At 38.9% G+C, this 15,699-nt stretch overlaps 1 protein-coding gene across 3 annotated transcripts in view; it reads right to left on the bottom strand.

Moving 5' to 3' along the window:
• DNAH12 (dynein axonemal heavy chain 12) overlaps window positions 1–15,699 on the bottom strand; it is a 221,142-nt gene that overhangs the window by 42,638 nt on the left and 162,805 nt on the right. For all 3 annotated transcript variants that reach the window (XM_023620217.2, XM_070237332.1, XM_070237333.1), the window contains 4 exons: window positions 7,988–8,202; window positions 7,040–7,232; window positions 5,941–6,133; window positions 2,202–2,374 (listed from right to left, as the gene is read on the bottom strand). In XM_023620217.2, the coding sequence (XP_023475985.2) occupies window positions 2,202–2,374; window positions 5,941–6,133; window positions 7,040–7,232; window positions 7,988–8,202 (774 nt within the window). The remainder of the gene's footprint in view (window positions 1–2,201; window positions 2,375–5,940; window positions 6,134–7,039; window positions 7,233–7,987; window positions 8,203–15,699) is intronic.

The raw sequence follows: 15,699 nt of genomic DNA, 5'->3' as shown, positions 1-15,699 counted from the left end.
TTAAACAAACCATAGTACCTCAACATCATGAAATACTTCTCAGCAATAAAAAGGAGCAAACTATTGATATACCCAACAACCTGAAGGAATCCCCAGAGAATTATGCTGCATGAAAAAAGCCAATCCGCAAAAGTTACATACTGTATGATTCCATTTGTATAATATTCTTGAAATGACAAAATTACAAACATAGAGAATAGATTAGTGATTGCCAAGGGTTCAGAAGAGGGTGGGGATGGGAGGGAAGTGGATGTGGCTATGAACGGCAACAAGGGGATCCTTGTGGTGATGGAAGTGTTCTGGATCTTGACTGTACCAACATCAATATCCTGGCTGTGATATTGTACTATAGATTTTCAAAATGTCATCATTAGGGAAACTGGGTAAAGAGTACACAAGATTGCTGTTATTATTTCTTATAATTGCATGTAAATCTACATTTATCTCAAAATTAAAAGTTTACTTTGGAAAAGTAACACTTGGGTCCATGGGAGTGGGATGGAAGGGTAGGGAGTAGTGATACTTCTCTAAGTGGACCTCTTTGTACAGGATTTACTTTTGGAGTCATATTAAGGGTTTATGTGCTCAAAAACATAATAAAATCAAAATCAACAAGGATGAGGGGACAACCCTAAAATGAAATACAAAAATAAACAAATGAACCTAACTGTACTTCACATGTTAACATCACGACACTGAAGGGGGTAAAAAACTAACCCAAGTAACTTTTGAATATGGTTTTTTGTGTCTAAAAACAAAATGACTGTAAGTTTCTGTGTGGACATATGCAATCAATTCTCTTCAGTATCTGCCCAAGAATTGCTGGATTTGCTGGAATTGCTGGATCATATGGCAAATCTATATTTAATCTTTTGAGGAACTTCCAAAATGTTTCCAAAGTGGCTGCACTATCTTACAATCCCACCAGCAGTGTATGAGGGTTTTGGTGACTCTACATCCTTGCTGACACTTATTACTGACATTTATGTCAATTCCTCAACTTGAATTTCCTTCATTGTATGGATTGCGTAAATTCAAATTCCAAATCCCAACTGGAAAAGCTCAGGGATTTGAGTCACTCAAGAAAAATTGTTCTACCAAGAGCCCATGTAGAAAATACATAGTAGTCTCAAATCATATTTTTATTCTACTTAGTAAGTACAATAGTTATGGGGTCTGCCCCGTGGCCGAGAGGTTAAGTTCTTGCACTCTGCTTTGGTGGCCCAGGGTTTCACTGGTTTGGATCCCGGGCACGGACCTAGCACTGCTCATTAAGCTGTGTTGAGGCAGCATCCCACATAGCAGAACTAGAAGGACTTACAACTATGTAATGGGGGGCTTTGGGGAGAAGAAAAAAAAAAGTACAGCAGTTACTAAATACCGGACATTGTTATGAACACTTTACAAATATCTTAAGTTCTCAGGACAACTCTAAAAGGTAGGTAGTAGTATTATCCCTATTTTACAGATAAGAAAAATTGAGGCAATTACAGAAAGGTTAATTGCCTTTATTCATGCAGCTAGTAAGTGGCACAACTGAGATTTAAGGACTCCAAAATCTGTGTACATTCATTAATTGATTAAAGTGAAAATATCTGGCAAATTATTAGCCTCAGTGGGACTGAAGCTTTTTAGAGACCTCAAGGCTGGAGAAAGATATATTGGAGTTGTCAGCAAAGATAAGTCATGTGCCTTATTGAAATATTTAAAAGAGACAGGGGAAAAGGACTAAAGCTAATCCCTGTATACCTAAATCTTTTGTTTTTGCTTTGTTTTGTTTTGAGGAAGATTAGCCCTGAGCTAACTGCTGCCAATCCTCCTCTCTTTTGCTGAGGAAGACTGGCCCTGAGCCCATCTTATTCCACTTTATATGTGGGATGCCTAACACAGCATGGCCTTCTGAGCGATGCCATGTCCGCACAGGGTTCCGAACTGGTGAACCCCGGGCCGGCGAAGCGGAACTTGCGCACTTAACTGCTGTGCTACTGGGCTGGCCCCTGTATGCCTAAATCTTAAGTAGGATTTAAAATAGGATGGAGGCTTGCTTTCTCCATCCCTCTTTCTTTCTTTTACTTTTCCATAGTTTTAAATGTTCTATAATAATATGTATTACATAAATATTAAGAAAAAAGTTATTTTTTAATGGAAAGGATGGTGAAAATCCAATATAAGAAGGATGAGTGAAGCTAGAGAACGTTTACCTGTCATGAATAGAGTTGATATAAAGGTTCACGAACCAGGTGAGAGAGTACTGGTACATGGGATCGATGTTAGCCAGGTCTGCAATGCTAAAGAATAATACTGATGAATGTTTAGCAATGGGTCTATAGCCTTCTCGAGATTCTGCTATTTTGAGTTCTGTTTTTTCTGCAATCTAGAAGAAGAGAAAAATTAAGATTAAGAAATAGGAAATGTGTTTTAACTATGTATTTTTCATATAATGAAGTTTAGATTTTAAAAAACACCCCCCCCCCAACTCAATGACAAAATTAGAGAAGCATAGTTTACAAGAAGGTACTTTATTATGCTAAAAGCTAGAAAGAAAGAAAGGGAAATGAAGGAAGGAAAGAACTAGGGAATGAGGGAAGAGGAAGAAGAGAGGGTGGAAAGGAGGAATGAAAAAAGAAAGAAAAATAGCTTTGTAGATTAAAGGTGTGATTATCCACCAACCATCTCTTTCTTATTTGAGGAATACCAGAGCTGTCAATTTTTCTATTCTTTGCCTGAATCTGACATGTGTCTACTATAGTCACTCACTCTCTTTTATCTTAATAGCTCAGAGATAGAGAGGGAGAAGGAGAGAGAGCAAGTGTGTACGTGTTTATGTTTAAGGTGTCAACATGTGCACCAGAACCCAGCACAAAATCTGGCAAAGTAGGTATTCAGAAATATTTGTTGGCTGATGGTTTCATACATTAAGAATACCTTTTTCAACTACTTCTCATATGTGTAACTTGGTGTAGATATTCAACTCCCAAAGAAAAAATTTCTCCAAGATAACCACTCTTCAGCTGACAACTCAATCTGGACAGGTTGATGCTCTATAGGAAAAATGAGTACAGCACTTTTCCAGCCTACTCTTCCTTCTTTGGAAATGCTGTCCACAGACTCTGCTGCATGAGTGTGCCTATGCAGTCATGTTTGTATTGAATGATCCTGTTTGTAGCTGACTCACTCAGGTGGTAGGGATAGTTAGAACCAAGACAAACTAATCAATTCCCACCCCCCCTCCCCCCCCCCCCCCCCTGAGAATTAGAACTTTAAGAACCTCAGAAACAGAAGTCAGGTAGTACTGGGTATTAGTGCTAAAAGGTGATGGGACCAGAGTTGGTTTCTACAGAAAAGATAAATGTACAAAGGAAGATACAAAAGTTTTACAGAAGAAATTGTCTTCAGATGGAGCAGAGAGAAGCACAAATGAGGACCATACAACCTTAGAGAGAGGGGGATAGACAAAGAGCATAGAAACTTAATACTTTCCATTCATTCCTGAGGGCTGTATGTATATCCTATAATTGGGAAAATAAAATATCACCTTGTAGCTTTCAAGTTTGAGCCAATTTGAGTGGGTTTCTGTTCCTTGCAAACTTTCTCCAAAATTATACAGTATAACTATAACTAAGTTTTGAACTTTAATCTTTTTTTTTTTTTTTGGTGAGGAAGATTCACCCTGAGGTAACATCTGTTGGCAATTTTCCTCATTTTCTTTTTTTTTTGGCTTGAGGAAGATTAGCCCTGAGCTAACATCTGTGCCAATCTTCCTCTATTTTGTATGTGGTACGCCTCCACATCATGGCTGACAAGTGGAGTAGGTTCACTCCCAGGATCTGAACCCACAAACCCGGACCGCTAAAGTGGAGCATGCAGACTTTAACCACTTAGCCACAGGGCCAGCCCCTTCACTTGTGACTATAAGTAAATAAAACAAAGTTATCAACAGTGGAAATTAATGACATTTTACATAAGAAAGCATAATCTTAACATTCCCATTTAAACCTTATGTTAAGTCAAGTTTGTTTTTTTTTTAGCTCAAATGCCTTTTACTATTAATGGCAATAGCAAGCAAAAATAATCAGCAAATATTGTTATTAATTTTAAACAGTAAATAATAATTTAACTCAGGTTCGATGGCTTGATCTGCAGTATATTTATAAATAGTGTTTGCTAAACTTGGCTCCTTAGTATGAAATGCTAAACTCAAGAAATATAAGTACATTTTTTGATTAATTACCATCAATAGCCTAAAATCAAAGTACAAGATATTTTCTAAGAAATAAACATTGTGATCATATGATGTTAAAAGAGGAGAATTCGTTATGTTTAAGAATTTCCTCGGCTGTGATATTATATATTTTATACTTTTCAAGAATCAAAAAGACTAAACTTAAGAAAACTTTGGGGGGAGGGAAGGCTTTGAAACCTATAGAATAAATTCCTAAAATTTTGTTTGTGTTTGTTTAATCTTATGGGATAGCATAAAAGTAAAAAGCAGGTTTTAGACTATTTGGGGGAACTTGCCTCTGAAGATGGCTTTTTTCACATTGGGTAGGTGGAATAGAATCAGGGCCAGATACAGAGCATGTTTTGGATCAAAATGTATAATGAATTTAAATGATGTTCATAATGATCAATGGGACCCAGTCAGATAGACATTATGATTAAATTAAATTTCATTAAATTTGTAACTGTAAGAAAAAGTACTTGAACCAATAAATATTTATATCTCCTTTCTTCCTTGAGTCTTAATAGGAAATAAGCTGAGAAATGCTTCCTATCCTTTCCCCCTTTTGAAAAAACATTGTGGTAAGAGGACAATAGAAGCTGGTTCTGCTCTGATTGACAGCAATTGTGAAGCGAGACATGGAATACCTCAGCCACGGTCCCCAGATAGGGGCTACTGTAGGATATTACTCTAAGACACTACTCCTTTGGCTCCCTCGAAATGCAAACAAACAAACAAACAAAAGTACGCTTGACCAGTAAGAGTCATTACCATCACAGTCATGAAAACCTAAAGTCATCCCTAGCGGAAGGGTGCCTAGACCTTTTGAAAGTTCTACCTCAGAGCTTGAGTACATGGGGTGGGGAGCAGTGGAAGGTTGCTGAGCAATTAGTGCAATTTCTATTTTGGTTTCTCTTCATTTTTTAATTACCCCAGTATTAAGATGTGGTTAATTCATTGAGTGGGCCAAGGAGAATTGAAAGATCTGAAAATCAATACAGCTAGCCTACAGAAATCATTCTGTAGTATCATTTAATTGTGTGATCTTGGGCCTCAACTACTCTTTTTGGGCCCTAGTTTTCTTAACTATGAAATGTAAAAGATGACTGATAGCTAAGGCCTCTGCCACCTATAACATTGTAGGATGCTATTAAAAAAAAAGATGTAATATAAAAATACCATTTGGCTGTATTAGATGAATAAATACATTATTGGCTGTGGAGCACTTGTCTTGCTTCCTCCACTTGGCACTCCCAACAATTATACCTCTCTCCCTGACAACGGACAACGTATGTGAGAAGAACATCCTTATTCCTTCCTAGAATCACTTACCATCCAATTAACCAGCAATTATCTCCACACACCTTAAGCTCCAACCAGGAATAGAGGTGAGCCAAATTCTTGAACTCAATTTGTAGGTAAAGAATCAACTAAAATTTGAATGAACCTGACTAACTTGCCTTACCTATGCAATAATAAAAAATATATGTTTAAAACTCATTCTAAATCTATTTCTTTTGTGTAGATATCATATAGATTAGACTTTGAATAATTCAATAGTAAGTGAGATTCTCTCGTGAGTTTAAAATTAGTTTCCATGTTTTGGTATTTTATGACTTCTTTTTCTTTTCCAGTAACCCTAGCACATCACTTCCCTCAGGGACTGGGAGCAAATTGGAATCTTAAGAATCGAAATATTTCTAGGATTCTTTTTTCACCTGCTGTTTCTTTGTTATCTCATTGGACATGATTTTAGCAGAGTCTAAGACTTTAATTGCACTTTCATCTTCTAAAATGTTCCCTTCTGAAGATGATAACGTTTCCAAAATTTTTTTCTCTATATCTTTCAGTTGTTTCTTATTAGCTGCAGACTGAAGAATAAGAGCATTTCGTTCCTCTTCTAATTCTGGTCTAAAAAAGATAGAAACATTTAGTCTAAATTTGTAATATTTTATCTAAATTCATATCTAAATATTAGATACCAAAATTTTGTAGACATTTAAATAATGTTGTAGACATGTAACACAAACCAAGATGATTAATCTCTTTATCCTTAACCTGAGGAAAAAAATTACTTCCATACAAATAATAATTCAAGAAATTCAAGCCAAAAAAAAGTATTAATTGTATATATGTAAAATGTGGCAATATTATCCTAAGTGTTTCGTTATTTCATTAACATCCTATTTATAAGTGTTTTTTTAAACAGTGAATTTTTTTAGAAGATATAGGGGTTTTTGGGGGGGAGGGGGAGAGGAAGATTGGCCCTGAGCTAACATCTGTTGCCAGTCTTCCTCTTTTTTTTCTCCCCAAAGCCCAAGTTCATAGTTGTATATCCTATTTGTAAGTTATTCTAGTTCTTTTATGTGGGATGCCACCACAGCATGGCTTGATGAGCAGTTTGTAGGTCCACTCCCAGGATCCAAACCAGTGAACCCCAGACCACTGAAGTGGAACATGCAAACCTAACCACTACGCCACCGCGTCAGCCCCTGTATATAACTTTTTAAACACATTTTTAATTTTATCCATAGCACACATTCCTAGTAGTGAAATTTTTTGGCTTAAAAATCAGATACAAGTCAAAAGTCATGGAATTTCGCCTGAATCCTACTACCCACACTAAGAACCCAAGATAACATGGTTGGCTTATAACTTGTTACAGAATGCCTACTTTAAAGGATTATATGATTATTTAATTTATAATAACAAAATATAAAATTTGACAAGGCTTTGAAATAATCACACAACAAAAGTATTAATGGCTTACAAATATTCCTCTTGAGAGCATCTGGAAGCAGCTAAGAAAATACATACCTCTCCTTTGCCACAACAATACCTAGTAACTGATCTTCAAGTCCTTCTGGAGTTATCATGAAATTGAGCAAAGACAGCTTTGTAGCCAGCTCTGGCATATAATGTGGATTTCTCAGTTTTGTGGTGATATAAAACTTGAAATCAAAGGAATACTCAATAATGACCTCACCAAGTCTGATGCAATCAATGCCACCTATATTTTAGAAAACAAATGCATGAGAAGTAAACCAAAGATACATAGCCCCTCCCCCAATGTTAAGGCATTTCTTAGGTTACAAGCAAAAGGTCCTAAAGTAATTTAAAATAGAATACAAGTGTGACAAAAGTCACAGACACAGAGGCAAGTAAGCAATTATACAGTGGGACTCATTTATTCTGAAGTGCTATACAACATTTTCTCTGGTTACCACAGAAACTTCTAAATCAAGATTTCTTTTGATCTTACTTCCTCTATCAATTGTCAATCATGATTCCAAAATTATTTGTATATGACTAAAGCTCTTAAAAGTATGTGAGTTTGGCAGAGATAAAATTTTTATAAGCAGAAAGATATAAGGTGGGCAATGTTTGCCTGAAGTCAACTCTGGTCCACGTTAACCATTACTATTCATAAAAATGGACTTTGTGTGATCCATAGTCACAAGGTAAAGGAACTTAAGGCTGGCTTCAACTTCATGTTCCCTAGCGAACAACAGTCTAGATAACAGTGGTTAAGGCACTGAAGGGAGGGCAAGGTATTTATTTTGGAACATCTGACCAAAGTTCAACCCTGATACTTGTTCCAAACTTCCTTTCATGCGTAACAATAACATACAAGTTCTGAGTTATTAACATTATTATTAAATTTATGTTGTGGTTTTCTTGCCTCAAAGATATACCTCAAACATATGCCTCAAAGACAATCCAATCATCTTTCAGTTCTATCAACTAATAGTGATTGACTTCTACCTTGTTTAAAAGTTTGTCTAAGTAGTAAAGGCTCCAAAGATGGATCCAGTTCTTCACCAACATTTTCTAATAGAAGTGGAGTTCCAAACTGAATACAGTTTTCCAGTGTTCTCATATAGTCTGAATCAGATAGCTTAATAACACTAAGCTGATTTTCTTTCTCAGAGTTTTTGATCCACTTATTGGCTTGACCCTGGGGGTCAATCATTAAAGGCCTAGAATATAATAAGAAAAAATCAGAGGGGAATAAACAGATTTGCAATTTCTTTAAAATTATTTACTTTAAATAATAAACATCACCATCAAGCTGTACAGATAGAAAGTGTTTCACATACACTATCAGGACTAATCTTCACAAAAGTCCTATAAGAAAAAAGTGAAAAGGAGTTTTATTCTCATTTATTTTTGAAATGAACAAATTTGGTCCTGAAGAGTACTTTGCCCAAGGTTCCAAGGTTCCAAAACTAGTTCAATGACAGAAGTAGGATCATGTGATCCTGTAAGCTCTGCTCTTTCCAATATAACATATTGTCTTCATGGTAATTTTAATACATGATATCTGTTAACATAATATGAAAAATACTCCTATTTATTTGATAAAAACTTAAAATAAGAGATCCACTAGCCTACAATGGATTTCTTCAGATTATGAGTGGAACTATAAACTAAGTTTCCAAATTTAGTGTGGTATATATTTGAGGTCTATTTAGGAATTTTTTCTATGTAAGTATGGTAAAAACTTTGTGTTCAAGAGCTTATGACTCATGGTTTAAGATATGCAAAATATTATGTGCTTTCCCTTCCTCTTCCTCAGTGATGATGCTGACTGTCCTAGGTTCCTTTTTTTTTTTTTTTTTAATTTTTTTTTAAAGATTTTATTTTTTCCTTTTTCTCCCCAAAGCCCCCCAGTACATAGTTGTATATTCTTCGTTGTGGGTCCTTCTAGTTGTGGCATGTGGGACGCTGCCTCAGCGTGGTCTGATGAGCAGTGCGATGTCCGCGCCCAGGATTCGAACCAACGAAACACTGGGCCGCCTGCAGCTGAGCGCGCGAACTTAACCACTCGGCCACGGGGCCAGCCCTGTCCTAGGTTCCTTTTGTATTCAGTACAGTGCATTAAACTATCTTTAAAAAATATTAGCACAGAAAGGGGAGTTTTCATCCCATGTCACTTTGGCTTTCTCAGACATTCTCTTTCTGTTTCATCAGCTTCTAAAGATAAAATCCCTTTTCCCCTTACCTACAGAGAAGCTCTTTAATCAACTACTCCCAGACAACTCTATTCTTATTTTCTTTCCTTTCCAAAAGACGAAACAATCCAAGACTAGCTGACTGGTTGTTTTCTTTCTCAACTCAAATTGTGCTGAAATCCTACTGAAAGCACAAAAATGTCCAGACACTAGTTAAAATTTACTTGTGCTATCACAGCAAACAGAAGAAAAGTGTTTTGAAAATGAGAAAGTTATTTTGCATACAGCTACTTAAAAGTTGCCTAGTAATCAGACTAGATGCTTTTAATACCTTTCAAGGCACTGCTTAAGGGACTTTTTTTCTTCATTATGTATCCTTATTATTGGAAAAATGCAATATTTGTTCATTCTCTTGCAAAAAGTAACAAATTATATAAATTAACATTTTAATGCTAATCAGTCTTCTTGGTAATACCTAAATCAATGGTCTTGGTAATGCAATAATTAGAGATTTCTGCTTATTCCAAAAGAAATCCAAGTCCTACCTAATGTAGCCTTATGAAAGTATTACAAATACAATTGGAAAACTGAGTCGTACATCAGAGAGATAAGGCCATGCCATAGTATTTGTATTCCAAGTTTACCTGACTGTTGGTATGAAAGGATCACTAGTCGACATTTGAGATCCCTGGGCAGTCTGAACAAGAAAGCATTACTCATCTATGCTTCTCACAGAGGTAGTAATTGTGGGGAAAACAAAGATCTGCTGTTAAGTAGCCAAAGTGATATGTTAATAAATAATAATAAAGCAGCACAGTAAGTATTTTCATCATGGTTAAAAGGTAAGCAAAGTCAGAATTTAAGATTTAGACACTAAAATGACGTATTTGAAGATGATAATTATAAAAAACTAAAATTTATTGAGTATTTATCATGTATTGGCACTTTCTCAGGAAAATGTCTTGAGCTAAAAATATTATACCTTTATCAACCTTTACCAAGCAGAGGTCTTTTACTCTAGGAAAGGGGTGGGAAACTTCTGTTCAAGACCAATCACAGGTAGAAGGCAGAATTTAGCTGTCATAGGAAGGAGGGGCAGAAGGAATGAAAAAGTCCTACCCTGAAGGCCCACGTGCACAGGGCCTTCCTAAGATGGAGTAAGAATCAGAATAACAGAATTCCCACTCTGCCCCCAAAACAACCTAACACAGAGTGCCGAGCAACAGCAACCTTCCTCCAGGGGAAGAGCAAAAATGTAGAGAAAGACCACCTCTGTGTCATGGGCATTCAGGAATGCTTGAAAGCTGAAAGTAAAACTCTAACACTGAGAAAAACACTCCAGAACCTTAGCCTTCATTCTAAGTATAGACCCAAAGCTAGATTAATTTGAAGCCCCTGAACTTTTTTTTGAAGGTCTCCTAATCTTTACCATAACAACAACAAAACCCAAACCCAGTTCAACTCATGATTAGCATGCAAACCTAACCACTACGCCACCGGGTCAGCCCCTAATATAACTTTTGAAACACATTTTTTATTTTATCCATAGCATACGTTCCTAGGAGTGAAATTTTTTGGCTTAAAAATCAGATACAAGTCAAAAGTCATGGAATTTCGCCTGAATCCTACTACCCACACCAAGAACCCAAGATAACATGGTTGGCTTATAACTTGTTACAGAACAGCTATTTTAAAGGATTATATAATTATTTAATTTATAATAACAAAATATAAAGTTTGACAAGGCTTTGAAATAATTGCACAACAACTAATGAAGCAGCTGTGCAGAGAATAACACAGGAGATAGGTCCTACAGCCTGAGAGAGAGAGACACCAATTTTCACCTTCCAGAGGTCTGGTGGCCCAGTTTTTCTCTCAGGTATACTTAAGATAGTCAAAGTGAGTAACCAAGAGTGAACATTAGCTATATTACTGGGTTTTGCTGTCAGGAGGTACAGAGAGGAGACTAAGCCTCTGTGGCCACTTACATTGGTGTCAAGAAGGACGATAGCCATACATGACCACAGTGGGCCCAACTGGCCAGAAGTGAAGTTTGGGCTACAAGGATGGAGACTCATCCTGCAAAACTCACCCAGTCCATGGCCTATTGATTAGCTAGTCCAAAAATAACAGGTAGAAAGGGTAACTCAATTGGAATACTACTTTATTAGAAGAGTCAGATTTCTGCCAGAAAATGACAGATTATTTTCCTCAATTCACATACAATTCTGAAACCTCTAGTTTCCTTGAATTTCAAGTAAGACTTATAGATATCCCAACAGCATTTTCTGAACAGTAATTTGAAAAATCTGAATGGCCACCAAATGCATGGAAAAGAATTCGAAAGCAGAGTTAAAGAAGACTCAGGGTCTAATATTCTGTTAAATAGAATTTTCCCTGCTCTACCAGAGAACATTTTTTCAATAGCTAAATATACTTTCTTGGATTATTAAAAATTTTACTAATTGCCTAGAAGTTTCAACCTAGGGATGTTCACTCTCAAGTAAAATTTTGAGTAGATAAAATATGATTACACACATCCTTATTTTATTAAAACAATACTATCACTATAAAGGAGATATAGATGTCTTGAAGTATCTAGTAAGGTTTTCAAAGAATATAAACAAACAATAACTCAAACTTTCAGAATGCAAGATTTCCTTATATAGTTAATGTATCTCTTATTCCAAAAGAAGACTGATATTTCCATTAAAATTTTAAAGCCAGTGAATGTGACATCCTATTCCACATTTAACTTAACATAGTAAATAAGAAAAAGGATTGGGGAGTTAAACTGCCTGGGTTCAAATTCTGACTCCACTACTTATTAGCTCAGTTATCTTACTAAATTTCAAATTACTAAATCACTCTGGGCCTCAATTTCCTCATCTGTAAAATGGAATAATAATATCTAACTCATAGGCGTTTGTGAGGATATAGGGCACTTACAACAGTATCTCCTGAGTGTAACAGCTCAATAGTATCTGTCATAGTATGTTTGAGTTCAGTCCCATGAAAAGACTTTTAAAATTAGATGACAACATGACTAAACAGCCATTTATAGGAAACTATTTCTCAGATGAGAGTACTTTCTGAAGTTTCTCAAAGTGATATAAATAAAAGGATAATAATTAAAACCACTTGGAAAGTTCATATAGTTATCACACTATCAGTGATAGCAATTGGAAAAGATATCTGTGAAATGGCACAAATTATCAAGTTGTAGTATCTTGGAAATGGGTTTAAATACTTAATTACACCGAAAACTATAAAACATTGTTGAAACAAACAGAAGAAGACACAAAGAAATGGAAATAGATTCCGTGCTCTTGGATTGGAAGAATTAACGTAGTTAAAATGTCCATACTTCTTAAAGCAATCTACAGATTCAATGCAATCTCTATGTGAAAGTTCCAAAAACATTTTTCACAGAAATAGAACAAATAATCCTAAAATTTATATGAAACAAAAAAAGACCCCAAATAGTCAAGGGAATCCTGAGAAAAAAGAACAAAGCTGGAGGTATCACACTCCCTGATTTCAAAATATACTACAAAGCTATAGTAATCAAAACACATGGTACTGGCACAAAACCAGACACACAGATCAATGCAACAGAATTGAGAGCCCAGAAATAAAACCACACATCTATGGACAGCTAATTTTTGACAAGGGAACCAAGAACATACAATGGAGAAAGGAAAGTCTCTTCAATAAACAGTGAGAGGAAAACTGGACAGTTACATGCAAAAGAATGAAAGTAGAACACTGTCTTTCACCAACACAAAAATTAACTCAAAATGGGTTAAAGACTTGAACGTAAGACCTGAAACCATGAAATTTCTAGAAGAAAACCCAGGCGGTATGCTCTTTGACATCAGTCTTAGCAGCATATTTTCAAGTACCATGTCTGACCTGGCAGGGGAAACAATAGAAAAAAATAAACAAAAGGGACTACACCAAACCAAAAAGCTTCTACACAGCAAAGGAAACCATCAACAAAATGAAAAGGCAACCTAACAACTGGGGGAAGATATTTGCAAATGATATATCCAATAAGGGGTTAATGGATCCAAAATATATAAAGAACTCATACATCTCAATAACAAAAAAACTAACAACTCAATTAAAAAATTGGCAAAAGATCTGAACAGACATTTCTCCAAAGAAGATATACAGATGACCATCAGGCACATGAAAAGATGTTCAGCATCACTAATTATCAGGGAAATGCAAATCAAAACTACAATGAGATATCACCTAACACCCATCAGAATGGCTATAATTAATAAGACAGGAAATAATAAGTGTTGGAGAGGATGTGGAGAAAAACGACCTCTCATACACTGCTAATGGGAGTACAAACTGGTGCAGCCGCTATGGAAAACAGTATGGAGATTCCTCAAAAAATTAAGAATAGAGCTACCAAATGATCCAGCTATTCCACCACTGGGTATTTATCCACAGAACATGAAAACTCGAATGCATAAAGATATATGCACCCCTATGTTCACTGCAGCATTATTCACAATAGCCATGACTTGGAAGCAACCTAGGTGCCCATCAAGGGATGAATGGATAAAGAAGATGTAGTATATATAAACGATGGAATACCACTCAGCCATAAGAAAGGATGAAATCTGGCCATTTGTGACAACATGGATGGAGCTTGAGGGTATTATGCTAAGCGAAATAATTAAGAGGGAGAAAGTCAAATACCATATGATCTTGTTCATAAATAGAAGATAAAAACAACAACAAACATACACATAGAAACAGAGATTAGACTGAGATTAGACTGGTGGTTCCCAGAGGGGATGTGGGGAGGCAGGAGGGTGAAAGGGGTGATTAGGTCTTTCTTTTCTGGTGGATTCCAAGATGGCGCCGTGAGTAGTCCTCTTTGTCTCTCGCCCTTCGAGTCTACAATTATTTGGACACTTATCGCTTGACAAAGGATATCCAGACAGCATCTCAGGACGTCTGAGACACCCACGCGACTATACATCGGAAGGCGGACGGACTTTCCTCCGGGAGGATGTGGAAATAGGTGAAAACTCTCCGACCCCGACGGGCAGCCTAGTACCCGCAAGCGGCTTTCTTCCAACGGACGCCCCCAGAGGATCCACACACATCTAGGGCAGGAGCGAGAACACAACAGAGGAGCGACGGTGGAAACAGGTGACCAGAACCCTACTTAAACCCCCTGCAATTACTCCTAAACGCAGAGGGAAACTTTGGAGTTGCACACCTGAGCCCGCGGGGAGAGTCTCTCCCCGCCATTGGCGGGGAGACCCAGCCTGGTGCTCGGGGCGCCCGGAGGGTCCCAGAGAGACGCCCGCCCCGGGGGACTAGGGATTGCCGGAGATCTCGGAGAGGACCGGGGCGGGGGAACTTTCAAAGGCGCATCCGGCGACCCAGTGGGGAAGCGCCGGAGCTCCGCCAGGCAGCAGACAAAACTCTCTGTCTGCCAGTAGCAGAGGGGCCACGCTGAGCACTCAGGGTTCCCGGCAGAGGCCCGGAGAGAAGCCCAGAGGGCGGGGCGACCCCCAGCTGCCATTGCCCGCCCCGGGGGACTAGGGATTGCCGGAGATCTCGGAGAGGACCGGGGCGGGGGAACTTTCAAAGGCGCATCCGGCGACCCGGTGGGGAAGCGCCGGAGCTCCGCCAGGCAGCAGACAAAACTCTCTGTCTGCCAGTAGCAGAGGGGCCACGCTGAGCACTCAGGGCTCCCGGCAGAGGCCCGGAGAGAAGCCCAGAGGGCGGGGCGACCCCCAGCTGCCATTGCCCGCCCCGGGGGACTAGGGATTGCCGGAGATCTCGGAGAGGACCGGGGCGGGGGAACTTTCAAAGGCGGGTCCGGCGACCCGGAGGGGAAGCGCCGGAGCTCCGCCAGGCAGCAGACAAAACTCTCTGTCTGCCATTAGCAGAGGGGCCACGCCCAGCATTCAGGGCTCCCGGCAGAGGCTCGGACAGAAGCCCAGAGGGCGGGGCGTCCCCCAGCTGCTGTTGCCCGCCCCGTGGGACTAGGGATTGCCGGAGATCTCGGAGAGGACCGGGGCGGGGGAACTTTCAAAGGCGGGTCCGGCGACCCGGAGGGGAAGCGCCGGAGCTCCGCCAGGCAGCAGACAAAACTCTCTGTCTGCCGGTAGCAGAGGGGCCACGCTGAGCATTCAGAGCTCCCGGCAGAGGCCCGGAGAGAAGCCCAGAGGACGGGGCGACCCCCAGCTGCCGTTGCCCACCCGGTGAGGCTAGGGATTGCCGGAGATCTCGGAGAGGACTGGGGCTGGAGAGAGTTCCAGAGACCCAGCTTAGTAGCCTAGGGGGAAACCCTACAGGCTCACAGAAGCCTTAGGGAAAGCCTCTGCACAGCACCAGTAGAAGGCACCCAGCCGCCAGCCACAAGGCTGGAAGACCCCAGGGCAAAAGCAGCATAGCTAGGTGTACTAACCACAGACTGTAGAAGATGCCAATAGCTCTCCTGCGACCCATAGAGGACAAGTGAGATTTGGTGGGTGCCGACAG

This window comes from Equus caballus, chromosome 16 (genome assembly GCF_041296265.1).
Source record: "Equus caballus isolate H_3958 breed thoroughbred chromosome 16, TB-T2T, whole genome shotgun sequence".
Classification (NCBI taxonomy): Eukaryota; Metazoa; Chordata; class Mammalia; order Perissodactyla; family Equidae; genus Equus; species Equus caballus.
This window is presented reverse-complemented; position numbering and strand designations above follow the sequence as displayed.